Source organism: Bufo bufo, chromosome 7 (genome assembly GCF_905171765.1).
Source record: "Bufo bufo chromosome 7, aBufBuf1.1, whole genome shotgun sequence".
NCBI classification, from domain to species: domain Eukaryota; kingdom Metazoa; phylum Chordata; class Amphibia; order Anura; family Bufonidae; genus Bufo; species Bufo bufo.
The window spans coordinates 110,854,687-110,874,567 of NC_053395.1; the positions used below are offsets into that span (position 1 = coordinate 110,854,687).

A 19,881-nucleotide genomic window follows, 5' to 3' on the forward strand; every position below is an offset into this window, starting at 1 on the left:
ATACCCCTCCTATACCTAGTTGACAGCGTAATAAATTTCAATAATTAGTTTTTACATTTTCAGGTGACAATAAACAATTTTTTTATGTCATAGACCCCTGCTCTACCAAGTAGACAGGTTAATAAATTTTAGTAATTTTTCTGTTACATTATTGGGTTGACATTTTACAATTTTGGACGTGAATAAACCCCTGCTCTGCATAGGTGACAGGGAATAAAATTTCAGAAATTCTTCTATAATTGATGCGCGCCACCTCCTTTCATTCAATGCTTAAACTTTAACAAGTTGTACCACATTTGCGCTTCAATAATTTGTCCCACAATTAAGCTTTACTAATTTTTCCCACATTTGCGCTTCAATAATTTGTCCCATATTTGCGCTTTACTAATTTGTCACACATTTGCGCTTCAATAATTTTTCCCACATTTGCGCTTTAATAATTTGTCCCACATTTGCGCTTCAGTAATTTGTCTCACATTTGCGCCACAATAACTTTTGCCATATTTCCGCTCGATACAATTTTTTTTATATACATTTATCTCCCTTGGATGTGGTCTCTCTTTCTCACGCTCCCTCTCCGACATGGAACCCTGATTCGCCGATAACCGTGATCACAGTCTGATAGAAGCGAAAGGAAGGGTGAGGGCCTGGGAACCAGATCAGGGTGATGAGGAGGAGGCAACATCAGAGGAGGAGGGTGTTGGTAGCAGCATCAAAGAGCAAAACGTGCCAGAGCTAAGGCAAGTTCGGCTGCCTCGCGGAGGGTCTCCCGGCAGTTTTTATCCGCAATGCCGGAAGACAAAAGCATTGCCTTGTGCAAGAGCAAAATAAAATTGTGTGCAGGCAAAGACAAACGCAGCACCACAGCTCTATTAAACCACATGAAGTGGCATCACCCCATCCCATGGGCAAACAGAGGTGGCAGCCAGCCACCGCAGCAGGAGTTCCCTCCTTCACTTGGTCCAGTTTGCGGCAGCAAGGCCGAATCCACGAGCAGTACGGTGTCTTTCACATTATCATCATCCCTTTCTGCGTCTCCTGCTCAGACTCCTCCTCCGCCGATCTATCGTCAGCCATCGATAACGGAATGGGTGGCCAGGAAACAACTCAAGTGCCCAGCAATCCGATGGTGAGCAAGCTTAATTTCCACCTGGCCAAGTTGCTGGCAGCGCAGTTGCTGCCGTACCATTTAGTCGAGTCTGCTACCTTTAGACAGCTAATGGTGTGCACTAAGCCTCGCTGGATGATTCCTAGCTGGCATTATTTCTTTCAAAAAAACATCCCTGCCTGGTACTCTCATGTTGCAGATAACATGGGCCGCTCCCTGTGATTATCACTGTGTGGCAAAGACTGCATCATGCCACTGCCACTAATGAGGTTTTAAATTTGTTTAAGGTGCAGCATAAATGTAAGTGATCACTGCATCGATACCAGCTGTTTTTTAATGTCCAGGCAAAGCTAGGACCTGCATTATGCGACTAAAGCCTCAATCGTCACTTTCTGTGAACTTTCCACATGGTTGAAATTTTGACATTTTCTTGGTGGGGTGTTTAAATTAAGGTGCAGCATAAATGTACTATTAATATAGTAATACAGAAATTTTCTCACAGTTCAGGCAGGCTGAATGAGATCAATAGTCCTCTCATTGCTGCTGCTGCCCCATCTTGTCGCTCCTGCTGTCTGTCAGCCTGCCTACCTAACATCATATTCTGTATGGCTGCTGCAGGTCATTAATGTCACATCCACTTGCCAACCATCATGCTCCCTCACGCCACTTTTTAAAAAAAATCTCATAACAACGTCTGCCTCCGATCAGGGACAATCTTTGGAAGCTTTGGAATATGAAAAAAGCATGAGACGTGCCGGCACTGTGTCTTTTTAAACACACTGCATGTTAACGCCTTCAAATGTGCGTTTACCCAAGGCTATATATGTCAGTGTCACTCAGACATCTGTTGCTGTAATGGTTTACCAGAGCTTGGGGAGGGAAAACAAATCATAAAAAAAATAAATGAAAAGAGATAACAAGTTTTCCTAAATATTATGGGGGGAATTTATCATGAGGGGAAAATTGTAAGTCAGTTTTGCTTGAGTCTGTGTTGGAGTACTTTATGCCACATTTATCAAATGTCTCATGTTACTTGATAAATTAGGCTTATCCTTAGACCTAACACTTGTCTAGAGAATTTACTCCAGTTTTCCTACTCCACACTCCTCCTGCAGTAAGATTGTGACTTTTTTATGACTTTTTTTTAAAAAGTCTCAGTGATAAATCTGGAGTGAAACTCATTAACATAGTTTACCAAACCCACTTTTCCACCCACATTACAAAACTGGAGTGAGTGGAGTAAAAATGCAAAAAGTTGCAAAATTTTGCACAAGCGAGTGCAAAAAAGTCACACATTTTGTGCAAGCGTGAAAGGTAGCAAAAGCCCTATTTTTGCAAAATTTTGACACCAGAATTATGAAGTGAAGGTATTGGGGCCTATGAGTCCTAAAAATTATGATGCTGGAACAAATGGGCCTGGACAAAAATTATGGCACCCTTAACTTAATAGTTTGTTGCACAACATTTTGAGGCAATAACTACAATCAATTTCTGTAACCCTCAATGAGATTTCTGCACCTGTCCACGGGTATTTTGGCCCACTCCTCGTGAGCAAAGTTCTCCAGTTGTCTCAGGTTTGAAGGGTGCCTTCTCCAGACTGCATATTTCAGCTCCTTCAACAGATATTCAATAGGATTTACATCAGGGCTCTCATAGAAAGCCACTTCAGAATAGCCCAATGCTATTCTCTTAGCCGTTCTTGGATGTTTTGGGTCACTGTCCTATTGGAGGACTCATGACCTGTGACTGAGACCAAGCTTTCTGACACTCGGCAGCACATTTCGCTCCAGAATGGCTTGATAGTCTTGAAATTTAATTGTACCCCGCACAGATTGAATATATCCTATGCCAGATGCAGCAAAGCAGCCCAGAACATGACCAAGCCTCCTCCATGTTTCACATTAGGTACAATGGGGTCATTTACGAACATATCTGTCGCGGATTCTGTCACACCCCATGTTGTGGAAGAATCTGCCACTTCTTCCCCAGTTCACGCCAGGCCTAAAAAAGGGGGGCGTGGTGTAGGTAGGGAAGAGGACAGGTCGGTAGGCCCATCTTATTTAACATTTGCTACGCCTGGTTTAGGCATAGAAGATGGTCTAATTGTAACACAGCAAGGAAGCTGTCTGTCACAGACGTACCGAGACATACGGACGTCCCCGCGACAGTGAGTGACAGGAGATCTTTAAGACTGGCAACACATGGTTTGATTTGACATGTTTACCTTGTGGATCAATAGGCGTCTGTGTTGTTCTGGTACTGGCCACACCCTTAACTTCCAGGTGTTGCTATTGTGGTCATTTAACTTTACCTATTTATAGTTCTTTCTCCCACAATGCTGCGCGGTTTATAGCTTCAGTTGGACCTGTGGATAGCTAGTGTTTGGATCTCGACTGAGTTCCTGGTGCTGCCATAGCTTCTTGGAAGTTAAGTGTTACCTTTCTTTTTTGTATTTTATTTGGACTTTTCTGTGTGTTGCATTTCCTTGTTGCTTTGTATTAGGCCTCAGGGAGACTCACGTTCATTCTTCCTTTTGGAGGAACAGGTTGTCTCATTCCTGTCATTAGTACCAGGGTCCTTTAGGGTTAGATAGGACTTTAAGTATTCCTATGAATGAATTCACCTACTTTTGGGGTCTGTTCATACTGGTAATCAGTCAAGGCAAACAGTAGAGTTTTCACTAGGAGGTGTCCATCTTCCTTCCCTAGTTTTCAGGCCTTATTTCCTTTCCCTCCTATGTTCGGTGTGGGGTTTCCCTCTCACACTAGAGCGTAACACTGTCTTTATATTTAGAATTGGCGGTGGACACGCTGAAGTTATGTAGAGGCCTATTAGTATTTTATTATTGTTTTTGCCTCCAAGTATTTCTACCCACAGTGACACCACATGTTCATGTCCCTCACTTATATCTTTAGAAAGGACCCCGGAGCACAGACGGCGATTCCTGTGGAGCGGGCAGTGTGACTTTCCCTACCTTACTCTCGGGGTAGCGGAGGACGGCCATCTTGGGGAGGTGAGGAGCGGTGTCCCCCGGCAGGACGCAGTAGCAGGGAGCCGACGCCGTCAGTGTTGGGAGCTGGAGTGAGCTGCGGAGTCGCGGTAAGCTGCCGCTGAATACTTGCCACCGTCGGGCCTCTCGCCGGGAGCTTTGCTGGGCAGTGTGGAGTGTGACGCTCGACATCTTGCCGCAGGGGAAGGAGCACACGTGGCTGAACGCCGGTGGCTGAAGAAGGAGCTTGGCTGGGGAGAGTGCTCCTGTTATGTGGATTCCCTATAGCCCTCTCTCTTTAAGGGCAACACCGAAGCTTCAGCTACTACTCCCATATTTTATCTATCTATCTCCTGGTGGGCAGACTTTCATCTGTAAGAGACTCTGCTGTTTAAGCCAGTGTGTGAGCTGTCTCTCCTGTCTGACACTCCAGTCTTTTTTTTACCATTAGGCTCTATTAAACTGATGGCCGCAAAACCGCTTCTCTCGCTTGCTCTATCCTGACTTCACGGCGGAAGTCCAGAAGCAACGTCGCCAGTTTGCTGCAGTTCGAGCTCGCCTCCGTGAGTTGGGGCTGAAGTACGCCATGATGTATCCGTCCAGACTGCAGATCCAGGAGGGTGACCGTGCCAAATTTTTTCAAACGCCAGAGGAGGCCATGGACTGGCTTGATCATTCGCATCCGGGTTGATGGCTGCGACGGAGAAGATTACACTGTTGGCGTCAAGAGTTTTTTCTGCCTGAACTGGGGGGCATTGTTTTTCTTAGTTAGCTCCTAGGCTGGGGCAGGCAGGATTATATGTTGCAATTTAATAGCTTACTATTATCAGGGGTGAGCTCCGTTCAAGGTGATGTACCTGTAGTGAATAATTGCTATATTGATTCTCTGTTAACTAGTTCTGAGTACTCAGGATAGACCTACGTTAGTTTATCAAGTTTAGGGCTCCAGGAGCTTAAACAGGTTGGGGAAGTCTAGGCAGGGTGGGTTAGGCATGGGTATGTTCATTGTTCAATTTGTCTTGTATGTGTGTGTGTGTGAGTGTGACAGTGACACGGGTGTTGATTGGTCCATGTATCTCCGGAAAGAATGGCGGGATGTAAGATAATCTCCTGGAATGTGAGAGGTCTGAACGATAAGATAAAAAGAGCTTTGGTGTTTAATTATGTTAAAAAGTATAAGCCGGATATTCTTGTTTTTCAGGAAACTCATCTTCGGGGGCGAAAGGTGCTATCTATTAAGAGGCCGTGGGTGGGTCCTGTGTATCACGCAACTTACTCCAACTATGCTAGGGGAGTTTCGGTACTGGTCAGTAAGTCTCTTCCCTTTCAGCTGATCTCTGTGCACATTGATCCGTTAGGGAAATATGTCCTACTGCAGGCCACTATCTGGGGTCATGGGGTTATACTAGTGGCCGTATATGTACCGCCGCCGTTTGCGAGGGAATTGTTAGACTATATTATGACTCGAGTAGCTGTTCTTCCGGTGGCCCCCCTTTTCATGCTAGGGGATTTTAACGCTACACTGGATGCCCAGCTGGACAGGCTTCGGCCGACTGCTAGACATGTGCCGACGCTCCAACATTGGGCACAGGCGAATAATTTATTTGAGATTTGGAGAGGACTCCATCCTATGGCCAGACAGTATTCCTGTCATTCAGCCTCGATTCATTCTATGTCTCGCATTGATCTGGCCTTTGCGAACCAGGCGGGCATTCAGTGGGTGAGGGAGGCGGAATACTTGCCAAGGGGAATCTCTGATCATGCCCCCCTGCAGGTAGTGCTTAGGCTTGCGGTTGGTAGGCCACGCCCTGTCTGGAGACTTAATCCCAAATGGCTGGAGGTACTTCCGGTGCATGTAGCTTGTGTTGAGGGCATTTCGACATTTTGGGCAGAGAATAAGGGATCCTCTAATCCTTTGGTGGAATGGGATGCGTCTAAGGCTGTGTTGAGGGGGATTGTAATAGTGGCAGTAGCAACCCACAGACTAGAACTAGCTGTCACTAGAGTGAAGCTGGAGGAGAAACTAGCGATAGCTGAAAAAGAATATGTGGATGACCCCACGCCAGTGCATCGGTCCGAATGGCTCTCCATACAGAGACAGTATGTCTTGCATTTAACTGAATATACGCAGAAACGTCTACTGTCCCTGAAACAGAATTGTTTCCCGGAAGGAGATAAGAGTGGAAAGGCATTAGCGTATCTTGCTAGAGTGGAAACACCGCAAGCGGTGGTGGCGGGCATTCGGAGTGATGCAGGGGAGTTATGCACATCACCGGAGGATATTAGTGCCCAATTTGTTACATATTACTCGGCCCTTTATGCCTCCAGAGCCGCTAAGTTACCTGAAGATACCTTGCGGTTTTTGGATGCCATTCCCTTGCCACAGCTGTCTCGTTCGGATCAGCAGATGTTAGATGCGCCCATAATGCAACAAGAGATCCAGACGGCAATTTCATCTATGTCAGGGGGTAAGGCTCCTGGTCCGGATGGCTTTCCAGTGGAATGGTATGCTTTTCAAATTAAGGATGGGAGTTCGAGACTCTGTAATATGTTTGCGCATGCGTTTGAAACAGGAGAATTGCCGACATCGTTTCGGGAAGCTACTATAGTAGTGATCCACAAACCTGGGAAGCCTCCGGACCAATGCAGCTCTTATAGGCCGATATCGCTAATTAATTCTGATGCTAAGATTTTAGCTAAGGTGTTGGCTACTCGATTGTCGGCTGTTATACTTTCTATAGTTGGAGTGGATCAGTCGGGTTTTATGCCTGGGAAATCCACGGACATAAATCTTCGGCGTCTTTTTACGAACTTACAGGTGAAGCATGATAATGCAGGTAATAGAGCGATAGCATCACTAGATAATGAAAAGGCCTTCGATTCTGTCGAATGGCAGTTTATGTGGGCGGTCATGGCGAAACTAAGGATCCCCAAAAATTTTCTGCGGTGGGTTCACTTGTTGTACATGCATCCAACGGCCCGGGTAAGGGTGAACGGTTACCTATCTCAGCCATTTCCATTGGGGAGGGGTACTAGACAGGGGTGCCCGTTGTCCCCTCTTTTATTTGCGTTGATTATGGAACCCCTTTCTATCAGTATAGATGGCAGTGCTGGGATTAGGGGTTGGGAGGTAGCGGGCATCTCTGAAAAGATTTCATTATATGCTGACGACATGCTGATATATTTGGGAGATGTGGGCCCTTCCTTGGAGAACCTTTTGGATTTAGTCAACTCATATGGTTCCTTTTCAGGTCTACGTGTGAATTGGGCTAAGTCGGCATTATACTTAGTGGATGATGTGTCTTCTTAGAGTATATCCCCGTCTTCGTCCCTTCAGGTAGTGGATCGCTTTACGTACCTAGGAATAGTTATTCACAAAGATGTGTCGTGCTTTGCTGCCCTTAACCTGGGCCCGGTTGTGCAATATGTCCAGCGGAGGCTGAAGGCATGGGAGGCCTTACCGCTGTCCTTGATTGGCCGTATAAATGTTTTTTAAATGGTCTTGTTACCCAAATTATTATATATTTACAGGGCGGCCCCTGTTATAATTCCTAAGTCGCACTTTAAGAATATGGATTCTATGTTGACAACCTTTTTGTGGAACAAGTCGGTCCCACGCATAGCTAGGGAAACTCTAAAGGCTCCGTATAGCAGAGGAGGTTTAGAGCTCCCTGATCTGTACTTGTATTATATAGCGGCGCAATTAAACTATGTTGCATGGTGGGTTCAGGCAGACCCTAGTAATCCCGCTGTAGTGTTGGAAGCCGCATTGATGGGTTCTTATGAAGCCATGACTAATTTAGTGTACAGGAACGGGCAGTATCCACTGCGGCACCGAACGTCGCTCATGACTAGTGTGTTGAAGGCATGGAGCTCTTTTGTGGGGGTGAGAAATGAGGACGACGACCTGGGAGTCTTATGGTCTCCTGTCCTACCGTTATGGAGAAACCCTTTATTGTCAGAATTAGTATCACTGCCAGACTTTGAATTCTGGCCACAGCGTGGTGTCAAATACCTCACTCAGTTGTATGAGGAGGGATACTTTAAATCATTCTCGTCCCTACAGGCGGAGTGTGGGTCGCAGCGATCCTCCCTGTTTAAATTCTTTCAGTTGAGGCACGCCTGTAACGCCCAATTTGGGCCTGGCCCACTGAGAATAGAATTTAGCCCTGTTGAGAAAATTGTTAGGCGAGTCCAACAGACTAAGATGGTCTCTGAGTTGTATGGGTTCCTTATATCAGTTCGCCCCTCCCCGATTGCAAAAGCGTTTGGCAAGTGGCGTGCGGATATTCCTAGTTTAGCATCTCATCATGAAAAAGAACTGATTTCCTCCTGGAGGGGGACGGTGATCTGTGCACGGGATCAGCTGATTCAGGCAAAATGGTTACATAGAGTGTATTATACTCCGGTACGGTTAATGCATATGCGGAAGCTTTCCTCTGACTCATGTACCCGATGTAACACCGCTAAAGGTACACTCATGCACATGGTCTGGGAGTGTCCCATTATAGCTAAATTTTGGGCTGATGTACATGCCTTTTTTGACACCAAATTAGGATTCCCAGCGGTAGTAACACCTGAGGTTTGTTTGCTGGGTTTGGTTAATGAGATTATTCCGACCAAATACATGAGAATCCTTTACAGGTTACTATTATTTTATGCTAGGAAATCCATCCTGCTGAACTGGAAGCCTCCTAAACAACCAGCGATCTCTCATTGGATTACTTTGATCAATACCACATTGTCTCTGTATAAGCTTACCTATGAGGCCAGGGGCATTCCAGAGAAATTTGAGAAGATCTGGGGGGTATGAATTAACGCCAATACGGTTGAGTTGTGAAGTGGAATGTTTCAGTTCGAGAACGTGTCACTGTCGGTGTGTATGTGTGTATGCATGGAATCAGACGCTGTGAGTAATTCTTTTTGACTATGGTTAATAGGGTCTTCACCCATATGATCTTATATTTGGGAATTTATCGTGTCCATATTGTTCCCATAGTATTGTGGCCCTTTGTGACATTGTCTGATGGGTATGTATGTTCATTGCTAACTCTTACCGGGTATGTCCCCGGTGGTTTTTGTTTCTGTCTGTAACAAAGATTTAAAATTTATAAATAAAGCCTTTTAAAAAGAAAGGACTTGACATAAAAGGCAAACTCCTCTCCCTCTCCGGTTGGCAATCCTTTCTAAATGGACTGTAACCCTGTGCGTTAACTGCCCAGTCATAGTTATTATCCAGACATGTCTAAGTTATTCCCACTATATCATAGTCCTCCTTACAAATCACTAATTCCAGTTTACCAGTTTTATTAGTCAGGCTTCTGGCTTTAGTATACATACTATTAAGAGGTTTATGTATATTTTTTACCCTACACATTTCCTTCTGAACTGTTCTAGTCCCTCCTTCCATTCCTCCCCCAGTTCCATTACCTTGTCCCAGGTCTCTATCTGCACTATCCTCCAACCTTTTAGCCATCTTCTCCCCAAAAAAAGCTGCCCCTTCCCCACTGAGGTGCAGCCCATCCCTAAGATAGAGCCTGTGGTATGTGGTCTGCTAGAACCTATATTGGGCTTATCAGTCTGTCTGTCAATGTATATTCCTGTATCTGCTGTGTTTGAAATGTGTCCTAATGTTCTGTGCCTGTTCTTTTTTGCTAACTTTTACTTATGTATCTGCTATGTTTGAACCGTGTCCAAGTTCGAGTAGTCTGCACCGGTAGTCCATGTGTCCTAGTTCCTGAAGTCTGTATGTCTGGCTCTTGTAGTCTATCTGCATGGGTTTCAGTTCTGTTTATCTGCCAGTGGTCTGCGTTTTGTCTCATGCCTGTAATCAGTGTTTGCCTTGGATTTGTCTGTGTTTAGCCTGGTTCAAAATGGTGCAATGCCTGTGTCTCTGGTGTTTTCAGAAGTGTCTCTGACCACAGTAGGTGAACTGTCAAGTACACCAGGACCATCCGAGGAGGTAGCAGTTAAAGAGTGAATACTGGGAAAGCATCATAATATCGCCATTAGGGTTCGACCCAATGTCAAACTGGTTACTTGGCACAGTGGTTCCACAACCATTGTCCATGCACATGTCCTTAATAGCAGATTTTGCTGGAATGGTTTATTGGTGCCATGTCAGAATTAAATAGACCCTGAGGTACCCCAAAAGGTGGAAACATCAAAAAATGATGCCATTTTGAAAACTAAACTCCTCAAGGAATTCATCAAGGTGTATAGTGACTTGACTGTAAATATGAAAAATTTCATTTGTTCCAATAAAATGTTGCGTTAGCGCCACATTTTTTATTTTCACAAAGAGTAACAGGAGAAAAAGTACCACACAATTTGTTACATATTTTTCCCTGAATACAGCAACATCGCATATATGGTAAAAAACTGCTGTATGGGAACACAGTAGAGCTTATAAGGGAAGGCGCCATTTGGCTTTTGGAGGGCAGATTTTGCTATAATGGTTTTCACACACTATGTTGCATTTGAAGAGACCCTCAGGAACCTCTACAGTGGAAACTCCCCAAAAAATGTGACCCCATTTTGGAAACTACACAGACCAAGGAATTTATCGAGGGGTGTAGTGAGGGCTTTGGCCCAAAAGCGTTTCAAAGAATTTAGAAACACTTGGCTGTGAAAATGTAAAATTTTATTTCTTCCAATAAAATATTGCTTTAGCACCAGATTTTTCATTTTCACATGGGGTAATAGGCGAAAAAGCACCCAAATTTTGATACATAATATTTCCAGAGTATGATAATACCTCCTATGTAGTCTTGAACTGCAGGGTTCAGAAAAAAGAGAGGATTTGCAATTTTTTTTAAATTAAAATGTCTTCCACTTATAAGAAAAATGTAAATTAATCAGAGAACTGGGGCACTGCGGCTTGCATTCTGTGTTGCCTGGGAGTGATTGATGCAGGCATATTGGGAAGCTGGGTAGGGCGGGGGACCCATAGTAAGGTCTGCTAGGGGCCCTGTCAGATCTAGGTGTTCCCCTGCTCTGAGGTGAAATAAAAAAGGAAACTTAAAATAAATTACTCCATTTTATAGACCACACCCGTCACAGAATTTTTCAACGGGTGTAGTTAACATTTTGACCGCACAGGTGTTTTGAAATGAATGTACAGCAGACAGGTGCAAAATGTAAATTTTCAACAGATATGCCATTTCAGTGTCCAATATGTTCTGCCAGTGTGCAAAGTAAGCTCTCCTATTATGCTATTGTTTCAGGTTTAGAAACGCCCTACATGTAAGCCTAATCTTTTGCATTAAAGTATGAAAGAACTCAGGAGTAATAAAGCACCATGTGCATTTTGAGGCCCAAATGTGGTGATTTACACAGCTTGTGCTGACAACTGGAACCCTGGGAAGTGACCCGATTTTGGAAACACTGCCCCTCAAGCTATTAAGGGGTGGAGTCAAAAATTTTATGCCATAGGTATTTTGTAGAAATTAACGCGCAGAAGACTGCAAAATGAACATTTCAATTTTATGCACAGATATGGTATTTCAGTGCCCAATATGCTGTGCCCATCTGAGACTCCAACCACGCTTAGGCTACTTTCACACTGGCGTTTCTGGGTCCGCTTGGGAGATCCGTTCAAGGCTCTAACTATAATGGGATCTGGCAACTACCAGGCAAGTTTTACTTTGCACTAGTTTGGCTAAATCTCCCAATGTACTGACTTCCTTCATACAGTACATTTCTAAAGTTCTTTAACCAGTTCCCAACCACCCCTAGACTATTTATGTCCGGGCAGTCAGGACAAAAAAACATCCTCGCCTTCTCTATGGAAAGCCCTGCTGTCACTGACTTCGAGCCCCCTGCTCCAGCTGCGATCTCTGCAGGGACGTTTTAAAACATCCCTGCAGAGATCGCAGCTGGAGCAGGGGGCTCGATGTCAGTGACAGCAGGGCTTTCCATAGAGAAGGCGAGGATGTTTTTTTGTCCTGACTGCCCGGACATAAATAGTCTAGGGGTGGTTGGGAACTGGTTAAAGAACTTTAGAAATGTACTGTATGAAGGAAGTCAGTACATTGGGAGATTTAGCCAAACTAGTGCAAAGTAAAACTTGCCTGGTAGTTGCCAGATCCCATTATAGTTAATGGGGCCAGTATGCATTGCGGCAGGCTGTTCTCTGCTGTAACAGCCTGCTGGAAAGCAGGATGCATGGCAACCAATCAGATTGATCTTTTAATTTTGCTCTGAAAAGTGGAATCCGATTGGTTTCTATGGGAAACTAAGTGAGTTTTTCTTTGCACCAGCCTTGATAAATCTCCCCCATTATCTAAAAAATATAAGTGTGGGAATGTAAGCTATCTTTCATACTCCTGTGATAAGATGAAGAGTAAAATTATTACAGTTATTCAGAATTAAAGAAATACTGATAACTCTGGTGCTAAAACAAAGGTACCATTAAGAAACAATGATTAACTAACAAACACTGGTATACAACTTTTTGATTGATTGAGTCATACTAACGTCTAAACTACTAGTCAAGTCTGAATCATTACCTTGGTTCATAACGTATGTCATCTGTATTTTCTAAGACTCCAGCACCAATGCGTAGTCTCTCAATGCCATTCCTGAGGAAATAAAGTATGTTATAACTCCAAAAATATTTTCTTTGCACAAACTAATCTACTAATCTAACATTAAGGGCTCATGCAGATGGCCATGTTCTTTAAACCCACTCAACCTGTACTATGTCTTTCTTGTGCACTGGTGCCCAAAACTGTACACAATATTCTATGGGTGTGTTACTAGTGATCTATACACTCACCTAAAAAATTATTAGGAACACCTGTTCTATTTCTCATTAATGCAATTATCTAGTCAACCAATCACATGGCAGTTGCTTCAATGCATGTAGGGTTGTGGTCCTGGTCAAGACAATCTCCTGAACTCCAAACTGAATGTCAGAATGGGAAAGAAAGGTGATTTAAGCAATTTTGAGCATGGCATGGTTGTTGGTGCCAGACGGACCGGTCTGAGTATTTCACAATCTGCTCAGTTACTGGGATTTTCACGCACAACCATTTCTAGGGTTTACAAAGAATGGTGTGAAAAGGGAAAAACATCCAGTATGCGGCAGTCCTGTGGGCAAAAATGCCTTGTTGATGCTAGAGGTCAGAGGAGAATGGGCCGACTGATTCAAGCTGATAGAAGAGCAACGTTGACTGAAATAACCACTCGTTACAACCGAGGTATGCAGCAAAGCTTTTGTGAAGCCACAACACACACAACCTTGAGGCGGATGGGCTACAACAGCAGAAGACCCCACCGGGTACCACTCATGTCCACTACAAATAGGAAAAAGAGGCTACAATTTGCACGAGTTCACCAAAATTGGACTGTTGAAGACTGGAAAAATGGTTTCTTGAACATGACAATGAGTTCACTGTACTAAAATGGCCCACCAGATCTCAACCCAATAGAGCATCTTTGGGATGCTCTAAAGAATGCTATCAGCACCTTGTTGAATCAATGCCACGTAGAATTAAGGCAGTTTTGAAGGCAAAAGGGGGTCCAACACCGTATTAGTATGGTGTTCCTAATAATTCTTTAGGTGAGTGTATATTGTTAGTACTATGGGGAGAATTTATCTTTTTACACCAGTTTTTTCAATGCATTTGCAACTTTTCTAGTGGTAATATGCGTTTTAGGCTGCCCTCGCAAATTCTACAAAAAGGAGGTGAGGAGAGTGTTGCAAGGGCTGGGGCCATAAGCCAGCTAATTCATAATTATGTATGCAGTAAATAATGACTGAAATCTTTGGCACCTATGAGCTGCCCTGGATTTAATTCTGGAGACCGGAGAACCAGAAAAGGCAGGTAATTTATGAAGCGGCCCTATAAAGTAGCACAAGCTAGCCTTGATAAATCAAAGTATAGTATACATTCTTGTCATGTGCATCTATGCCCTTCTTGATGCAACCCATGATGTTTTTAACTTTGGCAGCAGCTGCCCAACGCTAGTTGCTACATTTAAAGGGGTTGTCTCATTTCAGCAAACAGCATTTATCATGTAGAGATAGTTAAAGAGGACCTGTCACTAAATATGCAGTGCAACCTGCAGGTACCATGTTATAGAGCAGGAGAAGCTGAGCAGATTGATATATAGTTTTGTAGGTTCAGTAAAACTAGTCATGTTTACATTTACATCTGCAGCCCTGTGAACAGCTATCCGTACATGAAGGAAGGGTTATCAGTGACTGACAGCCTTCTCTTATGCACATTTATACATACAATGCTATCAATCACTGATAACACCTTCTCCTTGTACCGATAAGTATTCACAAGAAGTGAAAAAAGCAAAGATATAAATGTATAAATTACAGGGTTACGGAATCTTTTCCTACAAAACTATTTATCAATTTCCTCGGCTCCTCCTGCTCTGTATCATAGTGCTGCCAGATTGCATTGAATTTTCTGGTGACAGTTCCTCTTTAATACAAGCCACTTACTAATGTATTGTGATTGTCCATATTGCCTCCTTTGCTGGCTTGATTCATTTTTCCATCAAATTATGCACTGCTCGTATCCAAGGGTTACGACCACCCTGCAGTTTAGAAGTGGTGGATGTGTTTGTACACTATAAAAAAAGGCGCTGGCCTCTCTGGTGGCCAGGACTGTGGAAGCACACATAGGCTGGAGCTTCTTCCTGTAGTGTTCAAGCATGGCCACAGCTGCTGGACTGCAGGGAAGTCATAACTAGAGATGAGCGAATCAAAGTTGACGAAGTGGAATTCGATCCGAATTTCAGGAAAAATTAGATTCGCACCAAATCCGAATTTCCTCACGCTTCGTGGTAACGAATGGCATTTTTTCCTAAAATGGCTGCTGCACGTGTTAGGACATGGAGAAAAGAACTCTGGGAACAAGGGATCACCAACAATGCCATGCATGCAGCCAATCAACAGCCAGCCCCTGTGATGTCACAGCCCTATAGATAGCCTCAGCCATCTTGGATTCAGCCATTCAGGGAGAGACGTTAGCAGGCTCTAGGGAAAGTGGTAGAAAAAACTTTAAAACTTTTTTTGGGCTGAATATAAGTCCAGGGAAAGATCATTAGAAGTGTAGGGAAAGGATAGGGAGGAATTATTCCACACTATAAAAGGAGAACAGGTTCCAATAGGGGAGTGTACAGCCTGGGTAATAGGAGCAATACTATTACACCTTGCTGCACAGACTGGGGATCCAAATTTCCATTATACTGCTGCTTTCAGGTTTGCAATAGATGATACCTCTGTAATTCCAGCAAACCTTGCTTATTATTGGGGTGCAAGTGCTGTGTGATACAGCCATTAACAGGGTGTATTACTAGGAAATATTTGTACGTCTTATTAGCCGTTGTGTGGTGCAGTTATACGTTCTAAAGCATTAGTGGGGTGTATTAGTAGGGAAAAAAGGACTTATTTGCTGTTGTGTGGTGAAGTGACAAAATTACAGCTTTTTTTGGGGTGTATTAGTGGAAAAAAATGTATTATTAGCTGTTCAGCAATGCAGTCATATGTTCTGAAGCCTTTTTTGTGGTGTATTAGTGGAACAAAAATGCTTATTAGCCTTTGTGCGGTGAAGTGACAAAATGACAGCCTTTTTGGGGTGTATTAGTGGAAAAAAAGTGTTTTTAGCCGTTCAGCGGTGCAGATATATGTTCTGAGGCCTTTTTTGGGGTGTATTAGTGAAAAAAGGGGCTTATTTGCCGTTCAGCGGTGCAGTTATATGTTTTAAAACCTTTTTTGTGGTGTATTAGTGGGAAAAAAAAGACTTGTTAGCCGTCTTGACCAGCAACCCAGAGGTGCCTGAATGGTTGACTCAGTCAACCACTTCGTCCTAAGTGACATCAGAGTGTTGGGGGTAAATTCACCTACTCGGATGTGTGGCAGTTTTTTGTTAAGCCGCCGGAGAAGGTGAACATGGCCATTTGCTGAATCTTTGGGCAGAAGGTGAAGCGTGGCCAGGGTGCCAATGTTGGCACCACGGCCCTGCATCAACATATGCAGCGTCACCATAAAGTGGCCTGGGAGAACCGTGTCTCCGATGTGGTGGTCCAGCCTGCTGCAGCAACTGCTGCATCACCCAGTGGCACGCACCCGATTTCAGGCAGTCAAGGCTCCACCACCTTAGCCAAAAGGAGTTGTCTGTCCTTCCCATCATCTGTGGATCCTGATGCTTCTGCACCTCCTCGTCAGTCATTCCATCAGCAATCGATCATCGAAGAGATTGCCAAGAGACAACAGTATGCATGCACTCATCCAACAGAGCAGAAGCTGAACGTGTTCTTGGCCAAGTTGCTGGTGCTGCAGTCCCTCTATTTTCAAGTGGTGGACTCTGCACCTTTCAGAGAACTGATGGTTTGTGCTGAGCCGAGGTGGAGATTCCCAAGGCGTCATTTCTTTGCCAAAAAGGCAGTACCAGCCCTGCACACATATTTAGAACAGAAGGTGGGCCAGTCCTTGAGCCTGTCGGTGTCTGCCAAAGTGCCCAGCAGCCCTGACGTGTGGAGCTGTAACTACAGTCAAGGACAATATATGTCCACTGGGTAATTGTCGTCCCTGCCCAGCCACACCAGCAACTTGGCCAGATGACGCTGCTTCTGCCTCCACGTTCTCACGCCGTTGGTCCTGCGACAATGTCCGCCTCTGCCTCCTCATCCATCACCGTGTCCTCAGCCTCCACTGCAGGGACAATTCACAGTGCTCCTCCAGCATACCACATGTGCAGGGCACGGCGGTGTCACGCTGTTCTACACCTCGTTTGCCTGGGCGAACGGAGTCACACAGGGGAAGAACTGCTCCATGTACATCAAGAAATTGAATCCTGGCTTTCTCCGCGACAACTCAAAATCAGAACCATGTTGACCGACAACAGGAAGAACATGGTGTTGACGCTGCGTCAAGGAGGGCTGAGCCATACGCCCTGCATGGCGCACGTGTTCAATCTGATTGTCAAGCGATTCCTGAAGTCTTCCACCCATCTGCAAGACATCCTAAAAATGGCCAGGAAACTTGCATGCACTTCAGCCACTCTTACACTGCAAAGCACACCCTCCTTGAGCTGCAGCGGCAGAACGGCATCCCCCAACATAGGCTGATATGCGACGTTTCCACCCGTTGGAATTCCACCCTCCATATGTTGGACCGACTATACGAACAGAGAAAGGCAATAAACGATTTCTTGATGATCCAAGCGGACAGGAGTACTTCCCTGTGTAACTTCGATGTCAGTCAGTGGCAGCTCATGCGTTACACCTGCCGTTTGCTCAGGCCCTTTGAGAATGCCATGTTATTTGTCACTCGCCAGGACTACGGGATGAACAACATCATTCCACTGCTTCATATCCTAGAACAGATGCTGGTAAATCTGGCTGGTCAGGGGACTGGAGATGTGGTGCCTACATCTCCCGGCCACATGAGCCCTGTGGGGGCTGAACTGGAGGAGGACATTGGAGCACAAGCAATTTGTAGCTAAATGGGTGTTTTTTCTACACAGGTGACAGGAGTCGAGGAGCAGGAGCAGCCGGAGGAGCAAGAGGGGGATGAGGAAGACAAGGCAGATGACCCCGGCACACCGTGGCAGTATGCAGTGGAGATGAAGGCAGAGAGTCCCTACGAGTCACTTGAGCAAATGGCCCGCTGCATGCTCACTTGCTTGGGTAGTGACAGCCGAATTGTCACCATTCGGCAGAGGGATGACTTCTGGCTCTCCACCTTGTTGGAATCTTGCTACCGGTCCAAAATGGGGGCCTTTTTTACACCAGCTGAGAGAGAGGACAAACTGAACTACTATAGAGACATCCTATGTAGTCAGTTGGCTGCTGCCTATCTGTGCCGTCGTCCATCCTCTTGCAGGCCCACTGCGCTCTCGTTCCACTGCCATGGCTGCTGTGTTGGGGGGGGGGGGGGTAGGAGCAGTACCAGCTCCATCAGCAGCAGCTATAATGAGCCGATTTCTTAAGCAGCCTAGTGAAGAAACTACTCACCAGCAGCAGCAGCTAGGCCTGGAGCAGAACCTGAACCAGCAGGTGGTGGCATACTTGGACAGCACCCTGCCACCCCACATTGAAGATCCGCTGGACTACTGGGCAGCTAAACTGGATTTGTGGCCGCAACTGGACGAGTTTGACCTGGAAAACCTGTCCTGCCCGGCCAGTAGTGTGGCATCAGAGCGGGAGTTTAGTGCAGCGGGGGCCATAGTTACCCGAAAGAGAACTCGCCTGTCCAAAATGGGGAGAGACTGACATTTGTCAAGATGAATCAGGCATGGATCAGCCAGGATTTCCACCCACCAATGCCTGATGCATCAGATTAGATCATCCATGCTGCCTCACCCAAATCTTGACAAAAGAGACCGGTTTCTTCTGGCTACCTGCCTCAGCTACTATTCTGATACTGCCACCCGCCTGATGCCACACATCTTATGTCAAGTGCTAATTCTTACACCCACCATCGTCAGCGAGTACTGTTATTGCCACCCACCTCCCCACTCTGTCACTGGGCTACTCTGTGGTCTCCTCATGCTGCTGCCATTTCACCACTCTGTAGTCTCCTCATGCTGCTGCCAAATCACTACTCTGTGGTTTCCTCATGCTGCTGCCGCCTACACACTCTGTCTTTGTGCCACTCTGTGGCCTCCTCATGCTGCTGCCATTTCACCACTCTGTGGTCTCCTCATGCTGCTGCCAAATCATCACTCTGTTGTCTCCTCATGCTGCTGCTGCCACCTCCACACTCTGGCTTTGTGCCACTCTGTGGTCTCCTCATGCTGCTGCCACCTCCACACTATTTCACCTTGCCAGTCTGTGGCCTCCTTATGTTGCTGGTGCCACCTACACACTCTTTGTGCCACTCTGTGGCCTCCTCATGCTGCTGCCACTTTACCACTCTGTGGTCTCTTCATGCTGCTGTCAAATCACAACTCTGTGGTCTCCTCATGCTGCTGCTGCCACCTCCAACCCTGTAATTGTGCCACTCTTTGGTCTCCTCATGCTGGATGTGAAATCACCACTCTGTGGTCTCCTCATGCTGCTGCTATCTCAACACTATGTCACCTTGCCACTCTGTGGTCTTCTCATGCTGCTGCCAACTCACAACTCTGTCTCTGGGCCACTCTGCAGTCTCCTCATGCTGCTGCTACCACCTCCACACTATGTCACCTGTGGTCTCCATATGCTGCTGCCACTTCACCACTCTGTGGTCTCCTCATGCTGCTACCAAATCACCACTCTCTTGTCCTCTCATGCTGCTGCCACCTCACCACTATGTCACTGGGCCACTCTGTGGACTTCTTATGCTGTTCCCACCCTCCCCACTCCATGACTGGGCCATTACTTTGCCTTTTTGGCCTGGTTGACATCAATATTAATTGACCCTTCTTCTGATCCTTCAGAAAGAAGGAAAAATGAGACGCACAGCGGATCCTGTCTATGTAGCAGCTGTAAGGCCTGTATGGTCCCATCAGAATTGGCTTATAATTTGGTAGCCAAAAGCAGGAGTGGATACAAAACACAGAAGACATGCAAATATTCCATTCACATCTCATCTCTGTTTTAGATCTACACCTGTTTTTTTTGGCTGCAGCAATACTAATGGATTATTGACCAAATGCTGACTGAGTGAAGGCGGGATCCATTTTTTGGGGGTTATTGTTCTGATGGATCAGAGGAAGGGCAAAATAATTCAGTGACGTCAACACAAACTTACTGCTGACACCATCTCCACTCTGTCGGGGGGCTCTACTTGTATAAGCGTTTAATAGTACAGGTTCTGTAGACATCTATGTGGAAT

General features: G+C 45.4%; 1 protein-coding gene across 2 annotated transcripts in view; it reads right to left on the reverse strand.

Moving 5' to 3' along the window:
* OSGEPL1 (O-sialoglycoprotein endopeptidase like 1) overlaps positions 1–19,881 on the reverse strand; it is a 496,422-nt gene that overhangs the window by 130,547 nt on the left and 345,994 nt on the right. For both annotated transcript variants that reach the window (XM_040440619.1, XM_040440618.1), the window contains exon 6: positions 12,608–12,679. In XM_040440619.1, coding sequence (XP_040296553.1) covers positions 12,608–12,679 — 72 coding nt within the window. The remainder of the gene's footprint in view (positions 1–12,607; positions 12,680–19,881) is intronic.